Source organism: Amblyomma mixtum, chromosome 9 (genome assembly GCF_055824585.1).
Source record: "Amblyomma mixtum isolate Tamu chromosome 9, ASM5582458v1, whole genome shotgun sequence".
Classification (NCBI taxonomy): domain Eukaryota; kingdom Metazoa; phylum Arthropoda; class Arachnida; order Ixodida; family Ixodidae; genus Amblyomma; species Amblyomma mixtum.
Genome location: NC_143020.1, coordinates 100,407,084 through 100,421,278, shown reverse-complemented (window position 1 = coordinate 100,421,278; position 14,195 = coordinate 100,407,084). Strand labels below are relative to the sequence as shown.

Here is a 14,195-nt window from a genome sequence, read left to right as displayed (position 1 = left end):
AGCCTGTAGAAAGGAGATTTGTTTGTATTGGCTGTTATATTGAAAACTTATGATATACGAAAATATCCCTACTGAAAGTTTTCATATGGCGAGTTCCATGATTCCATACGCTTCTGTAAGCAATTTTATGGAGTAAGTATAAAAAATAGGGTGTCGGTATGGGCTACAAGGTTCCACGCATGAAAAATTACGGACTCCATATGACGTTACGTACACAGAATGGAAATCACATGGAGATTATAAAGAATGCTTATAGACTCCGCGCAAACAAGGTATACAATTCTATATATTTTTCTATACCTCACGGACTCCATATTCTCATAATTCGATACGACCGGCTCATACGGAACATTTCAGTAGGGATGTGATGGCCAGAATATTTTTTTTTTTCTAGAACGGTCGCAGCACAGAAAACGTGGTGCGGAAAATGACCATCTGTTTTGCTACGCAGGTTAAAAGCGATTTTCAAGCATATATACATATGCTCTTGACAGCTAAGAATTGGATTTCCAACTTTATTAAGTGCATAATCATAGGGACGTCTGAGCAGACTGTCTTGATGATTTTGTTGCTGGGAGTGCAGGGGCGTAGCCAGGGGGGTGCTTATGAGGCTTCAACCCCCCCCCCCCCCGAAATTTTTTCGAACTGTCACCGACCTCAATATGGCCCAAGTATATATCGCGACTTCTGCTGTCATAGATTTCTTCTTGTTTTGATCGTCTCTCTTTCCGTGTGTAAAGTTTACTATCTGTTATTGCTCAAGATGTTTATTTGCCTTGTTTTACGCGTTATATACAGTGACTTTTGCTTAGATACGCAGATTTAATGGAGACATACGAGTATTTGAATACCTTGTTGCGAGGTTCTCTGTATACATAGTGGCTTTGTTTCCAGTGACACTTTTTTTGTCCTTTATCAAGTTGTATCTTCGCATTTCTAATACTCCATTTTATCTTCGCACTTCTAATGTATATTTTGCAGAACTCCTCGCTTATTCATTTGCTCGCTGTCCCGACTGAAATTTCGGCGCAATTACTCGCAATACATGACCGGGGACAGCTGCTGCTGTGCAGTACACTGAAGCGAAGGACAGCGTCATTGAGATTTTTTCCTGGCCGTCGCGTATGTACAGAAATGTAAAGGTTCTTGAACAACAAAGATTCATTAAAGGATTTGTCTTCAACTTGCTCATTTCATGGCCTTTACTATTTCATATCAGTGGCATGCACTGCTTCGCTGGTTTCGGACTGATATAGTTCTAGACTTCATATTATTTTTCTTTACTTATTAGATACGCAAAAACATGGAAGCATTGGTAGCAGTTATGTGTGCCATGATTTTTATGACATAAGAATACATTCTTTTATTTTAAAAATACATATTTCACTTGTCTAAACAGTGCGTAGCGTTATCTAATACACAGTGGCATTGTCAATATGCAGTTATTATTCTTGCGTTTGATCCCTCCACAAATTCTATAAGGAGGCGGTGCTGCAACATGAGCTCCCCCCCCCCCCCCCCCCTCCGAAGAAAATTTCTGGCTACGCCACTGTGGGAGTGTAGCGCTTCTCATTAGATATGTTGCCAGTCGCTCATGCACAACGCTACTTGTTCATTCTTACCTTCATTCTGTGCTAACCAAAGCACAGTTATGAGAAAGACAATATAAAGGCAACAGCCATTTTGCGGAGCCGCTTTGGTTGGCCTTTTCAAGAAAGAGGGATGACAACACATCTATACTAAGCAACATTTTATTGTGGATTCTTGACACGAAATAACTGAGTAAGTGGCGGAACGCAAAGTGACGGTAACTGTATTAGATTTATTCGAGGCACCAATTCATTCATTCTGTTCCGAGACCCAGCACCACTGTGGCGTTCGAAACTAATGTCATGTCAAGAACATTTAAAACGATGAAATCGCCAACACATAGAGTTCTCGAGGTTCCGAGATATTTCGCGCACAGACAGTTCGAAAGGTACTCCGCAATGTCTCCATGATCACGTGATACATAAGAATGCTGCGCACATTTTTTTATTGGTGACAGCGGGAAAGAGCTTATTACTAATTGGCTGTTTTATCTTAGTTGTATTGGTTATTTCGGATACAATGTATATCACAAAAAGCAATATGAGCCTGTTCTGGTTTTACACATGTGGCTTCTGACTACAAAAATCACACGATCAGGAATAGCGCAGGTCTTCTTCCGGCCTTATAATTCTTCTTAATCCATTTCTTGCCGCTGTAAATCCCTCCTTGGCTTCTTCTTCACTGGGCTTGCACAGTGACATCAAATTCCACGCACCCCAGAGTTTGATTATCAGTGAAGCCCTCAATTTTCACGTGGATTTTGTTATCCTAGAAATGAAGATGAAGAAACGAGTTTTGTTAATCATGTTGAATTAAAACGAAACTGTCAATCAGTATTAATGTACTCCCATACATTCCATATATGTTTACTAAGAAAGCATCAAAGAACGCAAAGTGGGAACGAAAAATAGAGCGATTTGAGAGGCGGTTATGTGTTATTAATATTGCAACTGTTGTGGTTGACGACGGTGGCGGCGATGATGCTGTAACCGTACGCTTTGAACATAACATAGAAATCGAGCTTTTCTCTTGGTTTTCCTTGTATACTGTATTGACCTAAGGGCGAATCTGACCCCTTAACACTGTTGGTATTAGACGCATTGTGCCAAATCGCACAAGTTCTTCATAGACACTTCCCTAATTTGATTTAAACATCCCTGAGTGATTAACTTTGTTGTCTTCCTTGTTGCTTTTACTATTGTCCTTCTTGTGAACGTTCACAAGGGGTGTAGTTGACTGCACGCCGCTGAACATTATACATTGTATTACTACGGTTGGCTTTTTAGCGTCCTTTGTATTCAGTCGTTATCATCTTCCCCTATCCCAGTGTGCTATTTTTATTAAATGCTTCAGCCCCAAAAACGTCAAGTTATTCTCTGCTTTTTCAACAATTCTCTTCAAACTTAGTGAAAACTTAGCGAACCATTTTTAGAGTTGTTCCTAGTGCTGCTGCTGCGACTGTTGTCGCTGTTTTTATGTCTGGTTTTTATTGGCTGTGGAGGTGGTTTTATTAAAGCGTTAGAGCACTGCTACTTCTACAGATTGGTGATTTTTTTCCTTGACGTCCGTGGTATCCAGCCTTTTATGTTTGCTTTCTATTGTTATTTTTACTTCAACCTCTAGCGAGGTGGGTTATTGTTGGACACTTCTCTAAACTTTATTAAGACATGATGAAAACATTGCTTTTTCTTGTTGTTTAAGTTGCTGTTGTCGCTCGTTAAATGTTCACCCCTATTGCACTGACTGCTGACATGTGCCAAGAGAATGAGCGCGACATCCCTTGCACTCACCTCAATGAAAAGGCTGGCCAAGCTCGGAATCTTTACGTCCAAATCTCCCGGATACGTTCCGGCTGATATGGGGCACTCGTTGTTCCATGCCGCGCCTACCTGTTGTTCTATCGGACCGTTGCCGTTGCACATCTTGTACGAGCTGTGATACCATGGGAGGAAAGCAAGGCAAATGGAATCATATGAATACTTACAGGGAACGTAAGCGCGAACAGCGAAGGGGTAGGAGGGGGGGGGGGGGGGGCAGGGAACAAGATATATCAACTGGACTAGGGTAAAACTGCTGGACATTTAAGGTCAGCTTGTGTCACTAGGTTGTCTCAAAAATTTGATTTCACTTCGCTAAGGCCGTCTTTCGGTGTGAAATGCAACCTAATCTCCTGTATTTATGGCGCAATAGAAATGAACACTTTGAATTGCCTTAGGCTCAGTGCTGGATGAAAACTTCCTAAGGAGGTATCTCGTCTACCACATCCCCAGCTTTAGTAGCTTATGTACAGACTACGGGATCAGAGTCGCTGACTGCACAATGCTGTAGTCGAGGCTACCCGACATTTTAAGAAGGCATTTGCTGCAATAATCTTGTTAATCTTGTTAGGCTTGTTAATGGTCTCATGTAGGCTAATGGGGTTTAACGTCCCAAAGCAACTCAGGCTATAAAAAAGAAAACATTCGACAGAAGTCTGTCTGGTTGGGAAATTTAATGTTAGGAGAAGGTAAGTGACGCCAACCAAGTAAAATACAGGAAAAACACGACGTTTCGGGACCGGCTCGGCCCCTTCTTCACGGTGTGACTACGGGCGAGCGCAGCTTGGCTTTTTAAGCCCCTGTGTGGAGGACCTGCGGGTCAATGGCCGCAGCCCATGGACGTAGGATGAGGGGAGAGTCCCCAGGGAACGATTAACATTCTCTCGTGTTTGCTGTATGTGCCACGACTCGAGTAGAAGCCTCCTGCGTGGGTTAGCTTCCGTTTCCAATACAATGGTGCTGTCGAAGTCAATTGGGTGGTCACACCCTTCACAGTGTTCGGCCACGGCGCTGCGTTGACGATTCATGTGACGGACGTCCGCTTTGTGTTGGTTCATCCTTTCCGCGAAGTTCTTCGTTTCCCCTATGTACGACGCCGGGCAGACGGAACACGGAATTTTGTACACGACGCCCTGGGCCTTTTCTCTGGGCTGCCGGTTTTTTGGGCGGGGGAGAAGGCGACCGATAGTGCTGGTCGGTTTGTGCGTTGTCAGCACCCCTTCTTTTCCGAGAATGCGACCGAGCGTCTCGCTCACGCCTCTCACGTAGGGGATGCAAACACGTTTCCGCTTCTGGCATGCGTCTGAGGAAATAATAGACCGGATTTTGTTTTGCCTTTCTTGCTTCCTGATAATGCGCCGGATGAATGAGCTTGGGTAGCCGTTCTTTTGGAGGTCAGAAATGACTCGGTTCTTCTCCTTCCTTTTATCTTCACTTGAGGAACATATGGAGTCGGCTCTCTTCAGTAATGACGTCACGACAGATGCTTTGTGCGGGATGGGATGGTTCGAATCGAAATGTAGGTACCGTCCTGTGTGGGTTGGCTTCCTGTGCACCGAGGACTGCAGGCCTTTGTCGTGCCTTGTAAGTAGGACATCCAGAAAAGGCAGGCTGCCCTGCTGTTCATGTTCAACAGTAAATTGTATGGCCGGTTCAACTGAATTTAGATGACTCTGGAGGTTTTCTATCTCTGAGGTTTTCACCACACAAAAGCAGTCGTCTACATAACGGAGGAATAACTTTGGCTTGGGATTAAAGGAGGAGAGGGCCCGGCTTTCGACGTCTTCCATGGTTAGGTTAGCCACTGTGACTGAAATTGATGCCCCCATAGCAGTTCCGGTTGTTTGCTTGAAAAATTCTCCGTTGTAGGTGAAAAAGGTACTGCGCAGACAGAGGTCGAGAAGGCGACATACCTCATCGACGTTGAGTGGAGTTCTCTCGTGCAGCGTTTGGTCGTTTTCGAGTGCGCGGCGAGCGACGGACACAGCAAGGGGAACCGGTACGCAGGTAAATAGCGACACCACGTCAAATGAGACTAGGCTTTCGTCTTCCTCCACGGTAAGGTTCGAGACAAGTTGGACGAAATGCCGCGAATTCTGTACATGCGTGGGTGTTCTGCCGGCGAGCGGCGCCAGTACCTTGTGCAGGTAGTCAGAGAGACGTCGCAGAGGAGACAGGGTGAAGTCTACAATTGGCCGAAGGGGGACGCCAGGTTTGTGAGTTTTAGGTAGCCCGTAAAAACCTGGAGCTGAGCCGTTTCTGGAGATGAGGCGGAGGTAAAGCCATTTGAAATCAGGATGCCGCTTGAACATCTCTGCCAGGGTTTTGTTGAGTGTTGCCTGAGTGTTTGAAGTCGGATCCTTGCGAACCTTCTCATACGCCCCACTGCTCAAAAGGGCTGACGCCTTCTCCTCGTAGTCGCGTCGGTCCATCACCACTGTAGAGTTGCCCTTGTCTGCCGGGAGTATGACGATGTCGGTGTCGTCCCTGAGACCGCGTAGGGCTTTTCGTTCCAGTTGAGACAGATTGCTCGGAAATTTGGGGGGTACCTTGGCGATGACACCAATCGCTTTCAGGCGGACCTCTTCCCTGACGTGCGGCTCCAGGTGCTGGACCGCATCTTCAACAGCCGCGACTAGTTTTGGGAGGGCGGGACCAGATGATATGTTGAATCCATGTCCTTTTGCGAGAACAGAGGATTCGGGCGGTGTTAAGCGACGGGAGGAGAGGTTCTTTACAAAGCCAGAGTTATGGGGGTCAGGCTGTTTCTTCTGCCGCTGCTGTAGGGCAAACAACTTCTTGTTTTGACACTCACGATGTTTGTTGGCTGCAGTGGAGGCCGCTTCCATGGCAAAGGCGTCCACCCGCGGGAAGAGCTCAGGCATCCTGTGTTCTAGTTGGCGGCGCGCGAAGAACCGGTCCAGCTCCTTTTTGCGGAGAACGGAATGGCACTCGTGTATCCGCGCACTTAATAACTGTTGCTCCGTTTTGGACACCAGCCGTAGGCCTTCTGCGGTGGTTACAGGGCGCTTTAGGCGAAGGCTCACGGGTATCACATCCTTTTCCTTGCAGGTCTTGTTGAAGTTTAGATGTGTCCGGAAGACAGCAATACTCTTGGTGATGTTGACGTATCGCTTCACTAGCTGCATGGTCTCGATGCCGAAGTCTTACTGAAGAGAGCCGACTCCATATGTTCCTCAAGTGAAGATAAAAGGAAGGAGAAGAACCGAGTCATTTCTGACCTCCAAAAGAACGGCTACCCAAGCTCATTCATCCGGCGCATTATCAGGAAGCAAGAAAGGCAAAACAAAATCCGGTCTATTATTTCCTCAGACGCATGCCAGAAGCGGAAACGTGTTTGCATCCCCTACGTGAGAGGCGTGAGCGAGACGCTCGGTCGCATTCTCGGAAAAGAAGGGGTGCTGACAACGCACAAACCGACCAGCACTATCGGTCGCCTTCTCCCCCGCCCAAAAAACCGGCAGCCCAGAGAAAAGGCCCAGGGCGTCGTGTACAAAATTCCGTGTTCCGTCTGCCCGGCGTCGTACATAGGGGAAACGAAGAACTTCGCGGAAAGGATGAACCAACACAAAGCGGACGTCCGTCACATGAATCGTCAACGCAGCGCCGTGGCCGAACACTGTGAAGGGTGTGACCACCCAATTGACTTCGACAGCACCATTGTATTGGAAACGGAAGCTAACCCACGCAGGAGGCTTCTACTCGAGTCGTGGCACATACAGCAAACACGAGAGAATGTTAATCGTTCCCTGGGGACTCTCCCCTCATCCTACGTCCATGGGCTGCGGCCATTGACCCGCAGGTCCTCCACACAGGGGCTTAAAAAGCCAAGCTGCGCTCGCCCGTAGTCACACCGTGAAGAAGGGGCCGAGCCGGTCCCGAAACGTCGTGTTTTTCCTGTATTTTACTTGGTTGGCGTCACTTACCTTCTCCTAACATTAAATTTCCCAACCAGACAGACTTCTGTCGAATGTTTTCTTTTGAGTCTATACGCCAAGACTTCGGCATCGAGACCATGCAGCTAGTGAAGCGATACGTCAACATCACCAAGAGTATTGCTGTCTTCCGGACACATCTAAACTTCAACAAGACCTGCAAGGAAAAGGATGTGATACCCGTGAGCCTTCGCCTAAAGCGCCCTGTAACCACCGCAGAAGGCCTACGGCTGGTGTCCAAAACGGAGCAACAGTTATTAAGTGCGCGGATACACGAGTGCCATTCCGTTCTCCGCAAAAAGGAGCTGGACCGGTTCTTCGCGCGCCGCCAACTAGAACACAGGATGCCTGAGCTCTTCCCGCGGGTGGACGCCTTTGCCATGGAAGCGGCCTCCACTGCAGCCAACAAACATCGTGAGTGTCAAAACAAGAAGTTGTTTGCCCTACAGCAGCGGCAGAAGAAACAGCCTGACCCCCATAACTCTGGCTTTGTAAAGAACCTCTCCTCCCGTCGCTTAACACCGCCCGAATCCTCTGTTCTCGCAAAAGGACATGGATTCAACATATCATCTGGTCCCGCCCTCCCAAAACTAGTCGCGGCTGTTGAAGATGCGGTCCAGCACCTGGAGCCGCACGTCAGGGAAGAGGTCCGCCTGAAAGCGATTGGTGTCATCGCCAAGGTACCCCCCAAATTTCCGAGCAATCTGTCTCAACTGGAACGAAAAGCCCTACGCGGTCTCAGGGACGACACCGACATCGTCATACTCCCGGCAGACAAGGGCAACTCTACAGTGGTGATGGACCGACGCGACTACGAGGAGAAGGCGTCAGCCCTTTTGAGCAGTGGGGCGTATGAGAAGGTTCGCAAGGATCCGACTTCAAACACTCAGGCAACACTCAACAAAACCCTGGCAGAGATGTTCAAGCGGCATCCTGATTTCAAATGGCTTTACCTCCGCCTCATCTCCAGAAACGGCTCAGCTCCAGGTTTTTTTACGGGCTACCTAAAACTCACAAACCTGGCGTCCCCCTTCGGCCAATTGTAGACTTCACCCTGTCTCCTCTGCGACGTCTCTCTGACTACCTGCACAAGGTACTGGCGCCGCTCGCCGGCAGAACACCCACGCATGTACAGAATTCGCGGCATTTCGTCCAACTTGTCTCGAACCTTACCGTGGAGGAAGACGAAAGCCTAGTCTCATTTGACGTGGTGTCGCTATTTACCTGCGTACCGGTTCCCCTTGCTGTGTCCGTCGCTCGCCGCGCACTCGAAAACGACCAAACGCTGCACGAGAGAACTCCACTCAACGTCGATGAGGTATGTCGCCTTCTCGACCTCTGTCTGCGCAGTACCTTTTTCACCTACAACGGAGAATTTTTCAAGCAAACAACCGGAACTGCTATGGGGGCATCAATTTCAGTCACAGTGGCTAACCTAACCATGGAAGACGTCGAAAGCCGGGCCCTCTCCTCCTTTAATCCCAAGCCAAAGTTATTCCTCCGTTATGTAGACGACTGCTTTTGTGTGGTGAAAACCTCAGAGATAGAAAACCTCCAGAGTCATCTAAATTCAGTTGAACCGGCCATACAATTTACTGTTGAACATGAACAGCAGGGCAGCCTGCCTTTTCTGGATGTCCTACTTACAAGGCACGACAAAGGCCTGCAGTCCTCGGTGCACAGGAAGCCAACCCACACAGGACGGTACCTACATTTCGATTCGAACCATCCCATCCCGCACAAAGCATCTGTCGTGACGTCATTACTGAAGAGAGCCGACTCCATATGTTCCTCAAGTGAAGATAAAAGGAAGGAGAAGAACCGAGTCATTTCTGACCTCCAAAAGAACGGCTACCCAAGCTCATTCATCCGGCGCATTATCAGGAAGCAAGAAAGGCAAAACAAAATCCGGTCTATTATTTCCTCAGACGCATGCCAGAAGCGGAAACGTGTTTGCATCCCCTACGTGAGAGGCGTGAGCGAGACGCTCGGTCGCATTCTCGGAAAAGAAGGGGTGCTGACAACGCACAAACCGACCAGCACTATCGGTCGCCTTCTCCCCCGCCCAAAAAACCGGCAGCCCAGAGAAAAGGCCCAGGGCGTCGTGTACAAAATTCCGTGTTCCGTCTGCCCGGCGTCGTACATAGGGGAAACGAAGAACTTCGCGGAAAGGATGAACCAACACAAAGCGGACGTCCGTCACATGAATCGTCAACGCAGCGCCGTGGCCGAACACTGTGAAGGGTGTGACCACCCAATTGACTTCGACAGCACCATTGTATTGGAAACGGAAGCTAACCCACGCAGGAGGCTTCTACTCGAGTCGTGGCACATACAGCAAACACGAGAGAATGTTAATCGTTCCCTGGGGACTCTCCCCTCATCCTACGTCCATGGGCTGCGGCCATTGACCCGCAGGTCCTCCACACAGGGGCTTAAAAAGCCAAGCTGCGCTCGCCCGTAGTCACACCGTGAAGAAGGGGCCGAGCCGGTCCCGAAACGTCGTGTTTTTCCTGTATTTTACTTGGTTGGCGTCACTTACCTTCTCCTAACTCAGGCTATGAGTGTCTCATATTTGTCCTCCGTTGTCCTTTGTTTTAGTGCTAATTTCTTTACATAATGCATCACCAAATAGCCCGACAGCACGCCCTTCTGAACTGTGTTTGCTGCAAAACCACTTAAAATGAGAAATTAGACCCTACTCCAGGATTACAAATATACATTAAAAGTGTACAATTTAATTAGGATATCAATTTTATACGCAGAATAGCGAAAAGCTATCTGGGTGAACAAAGATTCTGATTAGTAAACACGACAGGATGAAAATCCCGCCTGAAGCTGAGGCTTGCAGGCTATAGCCAAATGGTTTCAAATGAAGTTCAGGATGGCACCGCGAACTATTTAAAGATGGAAAGGAAAAAAAAAACAGGTGTAGCTTTAACACACACACAAAAAACATGAATTAAATAACATCCTAGAGTTAATCTTTCTCAGCTTAAATCAACGCGAGAAACTGATTGTCTTCAAGCTTGCTCTTATTCTCTCACAAAATAATCTATAGACTTTTTATACACTTCTTATAGACAATATTACCTTCTTGTAGATCTGTGGATAGCTCCTTTCATCTGCAGACAAAAGTCTACTAAAAGTGTATCGCCATAAATCTATACATTGTGTAAGACTGTCTGTATGATTTATATTTTTTATAGTCTAGTCTGCAGAATTTCTCTAAACACTTCCAGACGAACATCTATGAATGGTCTTTGTAATATATAAAAATATTTTTGTAAGGGGGGCTAGTTGGTGCATCATGAATGCAAGAATACGCACTGCCAAAAAAGCATGGACAGGAAAGGGCAATCGTCATGGATATCGACATGTACGTGTCTCTATAGTAATCTTCGGTCCAATTCTATTAGCACTATGTATTATTCCCTTCACAAGTAAAACCAGAGCCAGATGGAGGAACTGCATAGGTTTTAGAAATCGACGAGCTTCCAGAGGTCAAATGTGTGAAACTTGCAAGTAAAGCCTCCGAAGTCCTTTTCGGGCTAGCATATGAAATGGTGACATAATCGCTGGTTAAAATCGTGAAGTTCTTCAAGCTTCTTCAAAGCGCGCAGTGCCAAATAGGCGGGCGCATCATGACGTCATCATCGGTGCCGGTACATTTCCAATGCATAAACTATTGCTTGCAGCGGTAATTTGAAATCTTAACTTCCATGACGTCACACCAGGCACTCCTCACGCACTCCTTGGTGCTGTGAGGAGAAGCGTAAAATTTAATTGTTGATAACGTCACTGTTTTAAATTCTAGCGCAAAAACACTTGGCATGCTTTACCTACTTCCTATACAGATTTGATGGTTTGGTTTAGTTTATGGGGTTTAACGTCCCAAAGCGACTAAGGCTATGAGAGACGCCGTAGTGAAGGGCTCCGGAAATTTCGACCACCTGGGGTTCTTTAACGTGCACTGACATCGCACAGTACACGGGCCTCTAGAATTTCTCCCCCAAAGAAATTCCAGCCGCCGCGGCCGGGATCGAACCCGCGTCTTTCGGGCCAGCAGCCGAGCACCATAACCGCTGAGCCACCGCGGCGGCTATATACAGATTTGAATCCTTGAATAGCGCAAAACTATCAAAAGTTAGTGGGAACACATAGGCTCCACCTTAATGGTATGACGTGATAGCGTAATGTTTTAATTGCCATAAATGCAGACGATTATTCTCTAATTTTCATTAATAGATCCCTGGGAGTCCTCATGCCACTCCCTGGCACAGTGGTGCAGCGGTTAAGCGATGCGCCCCTGCCCTGCGATGGCAGGTGCTCCCAGCGGTGGCCCTTGTGCGACCCAGGTTTCTCTTCCCGAGCGACCAATCATTAATATAACTGCCACTTCCTATGGTGGGCCGTTTTCTCGCTATCCGATGGGCAGGTTGGGATGATGCCTTGAGGTCACGTGACCTAGGTGGCCCACCTGCCCCATAGGTTGCTCTCTAAAGACTACCTTCCAGAGCCGTGCCGTGCCCTTGATGTTTCGGTTACAACGCCTACGCCGACATCGCCAACACCGGATTTTCTGTGAAAGAGGCCGTTCACGCTATCGCGTTCAAAAGTGGCGTAGTAGCCCTTGAACGCGCACCGAAATCTCGACATACGAGTATTTTTACGTCTTTTCTCAATGAAAGTGTAGGTGCCACTACTGATATACGACAGCTGACCTAGGGCTGAGTAACCGAACGTCGCCACCACTGCGCACTATACTCACCATGATCCCACGTTGCTCACACACGGAAGGCTCGATCCACCCGACGACATAGTGAACGCCAGCTGGGGGTTGTTGTCCACATCTTGGCTCACGGTCAAAGTGTAGTTGAATTTCATCTCTTGGCCGACTACGGCGTTGGACACTGTAATGTTAGCGATAGACAGGATGTCGCTGTCCGAGTTGTCTGCAAGAAAAGATACGGACAAACATTCAGTATGGTTTAAGTGTGTTTTTTTTTTCGATGAAAGAGCAAATTTTAGTGACGTTATCCATCTACTGGGCTGATAACATTGCCATCCGTTACTTGATCTTCGCAGTGCTCTTGAATAACGTCAGCTTCCGAATATCTTCCCATATTCACGTGGTTATAAAGACGGGAGGGGAGGAGATGTTCAGAGATTGTAAACTTTACGAACCCTCTTTTCCCCTGAGTGAGAAGAGTCATTTCACCGGTTCGCATGCTACGAGGCGCCAATGGCAATTCATTTCTTTCTTTCTTCCCTCCTTTCTTCTTTCTTCTCTGATTTGCTCTACTTGCGCGTTTTATATGAAAGCTAAGGAAAAGAGACCGCCGCTCACCCCATTGGTATACGAGTGATCAGCACCAGCTGGTTCGCGCAATGTCCTATGAAGTGATCCCCTACAAAAATTTCATTAGACAATCTACAGACTGTCCATAGACTTTATCTATAAAGTCTTTAGACTCTCTATAGACCAATCTTATAGACTAGTGTCTAGTCAATACAGATCCTACGGGCAGTCTATAGGCATTTTATATATTCATACCCATACACTTTTCTAGACTTTCGTCTTTAGGCATTCTATTGCACAGACAAAACGAAATATTTATAAGAAGGAAATAGAGATTATAAGAAGTCTATAGACTGTCTATAGACCATTTTTATAAGAGATGATGCAGTCAGTAAAGAGTGTAATGGTGGTCGCCGTGGTGGTGATTTAGCAGTTACCCTTTAAATAGCATGAATGCATAGTATTGCGTTTCGCACCTGCGCATAGTGGCTTTAAATTGCTTTTTTTTAAGGATAGGAAATGAAGCAGTATCTGTCTCACATATCTCGGAGGACACCTCAACCGCGCCGTAAGGGAAGGAAGGAAGATGGGAGTGAAAGAAGAAAGAGAGAAAGTAGTACCTCCGGAATAATTTCGACCACCTGGGGATCTTTAACGTGCACTGACATCGCACAGCACACGGGCGCCTCTTGCGTTTTGCCTCCATCGAAACGCGGCCGCCGCGGTCGGGTTCGAACCCGCGTACTCTGGCTGGGTAGACGGGCGCCTTACCGCTGAGCCGCCGCTGTGGGTAGTGGCTTTCACCATTTCCATTTCTTGCATCCTGATTATACTGTATATCTATTGCTACTGGCTTTCACCATTTCCATTTCTTGCATCCTGATTATACTGTATATCTCTTGCTAGTGGCTATTCCTTATTAATAAAAATAGAAAATTAAAGGCAGAGATGATGTTAGCCGCGGCATCTGCTATCGAAGCCTGAAGCACCTAAGCTGCGGCCAGGGGGAATAAAAGGACAGGTCGAGGAAAATAAAGGAGGAGCGAGAGAATAAAGGATACGGGTTAGGAGCAGGGCGGTAATATACACTGTGCAGAAATACAGGATGCCTGCAATGCGCCGAAAGAAAGGCGTGCATATGAGTGCAATCGCTGTTACACCGCCAATCCCGTTGAGCTTGGGAACGCTGCACATGACTCGTGATGCTGTCGACAGCCTTAGGGTGGCATCGAGGGGGAAGTCCCCCGTTGAGACGTCGAGGGCGAATTGCTTGAGTTCCGTGATGTCAAAGTTGAAGTGTGCAGTAAGGATTACTGCCGAAGTGCGTTCTAATTCAGCTAGCGCATACTTCACGAATTTCAGGACCTTTTCCTGAAAGGCGACTCGAGACCTTTGGCGGAGGCATGCCGCGACTGCCCACCCCACCCGATTAGCAACAAGACGCCCGAGGTGCCTGTGCAAGGGATGGTCATGTGATCAATAGCGAGCGCGCTGTACCTGGCAATTACAAAAGTACCCCAAGACACGGGT

General features: G+C 47.4%; 1 protein-coding gene across 1 annotated transcript; it reads right to left on the bottom strand.

Annotated features, from left to right (window-relative positions):
• Positions 1-2,268: 2,268 nt before the first annotated feature.
• Positions 2,269-12,298, bottom strand: LOC149330346 (uncharacterized). Its single transcript, XM_089559403.1, has 3 exons — positions 12,135-12,298; positions 3,381-3,522; positions 2,269-2,358 (listed from the first exon to the last, which is right to left on the bottom strand). The coding sequence occupies exons 1-3, from the start codon at positions 12,248-12,250 to the stop codon at positions 2,269-2,271; spliced, it is 348 nt and encodes a 115-aa protein (XP_089415529.1). The 5' UTR covers positions 12,251-12,298.
• Positions 12,299-14,195: the final 1,897 nt, after the last annotated feature.

Coding starts and splice junctions, on each gene's coding strand:
- LOC149330346 (XM_089559403.1), bottom strand. CDS start 12,250: ATGAAATTCAACTACACTTTGACCGTGAGCCAAGATGTGGACAACAAC. Junction 3,523..12,134: donor GTGAGCAACGTGGGATCATG/GTGAGTATAGTG, acceptor ATGGTATCACAG/CTCGTACAAGATGTGCAACG. Junction 2,359..3,380: donor TGGCCAGCCTTTTCATTGAG/GTGAGTGCAAGG, acceptor CTTCATTTCTAG/GATAACAAAATCCACGTGAA.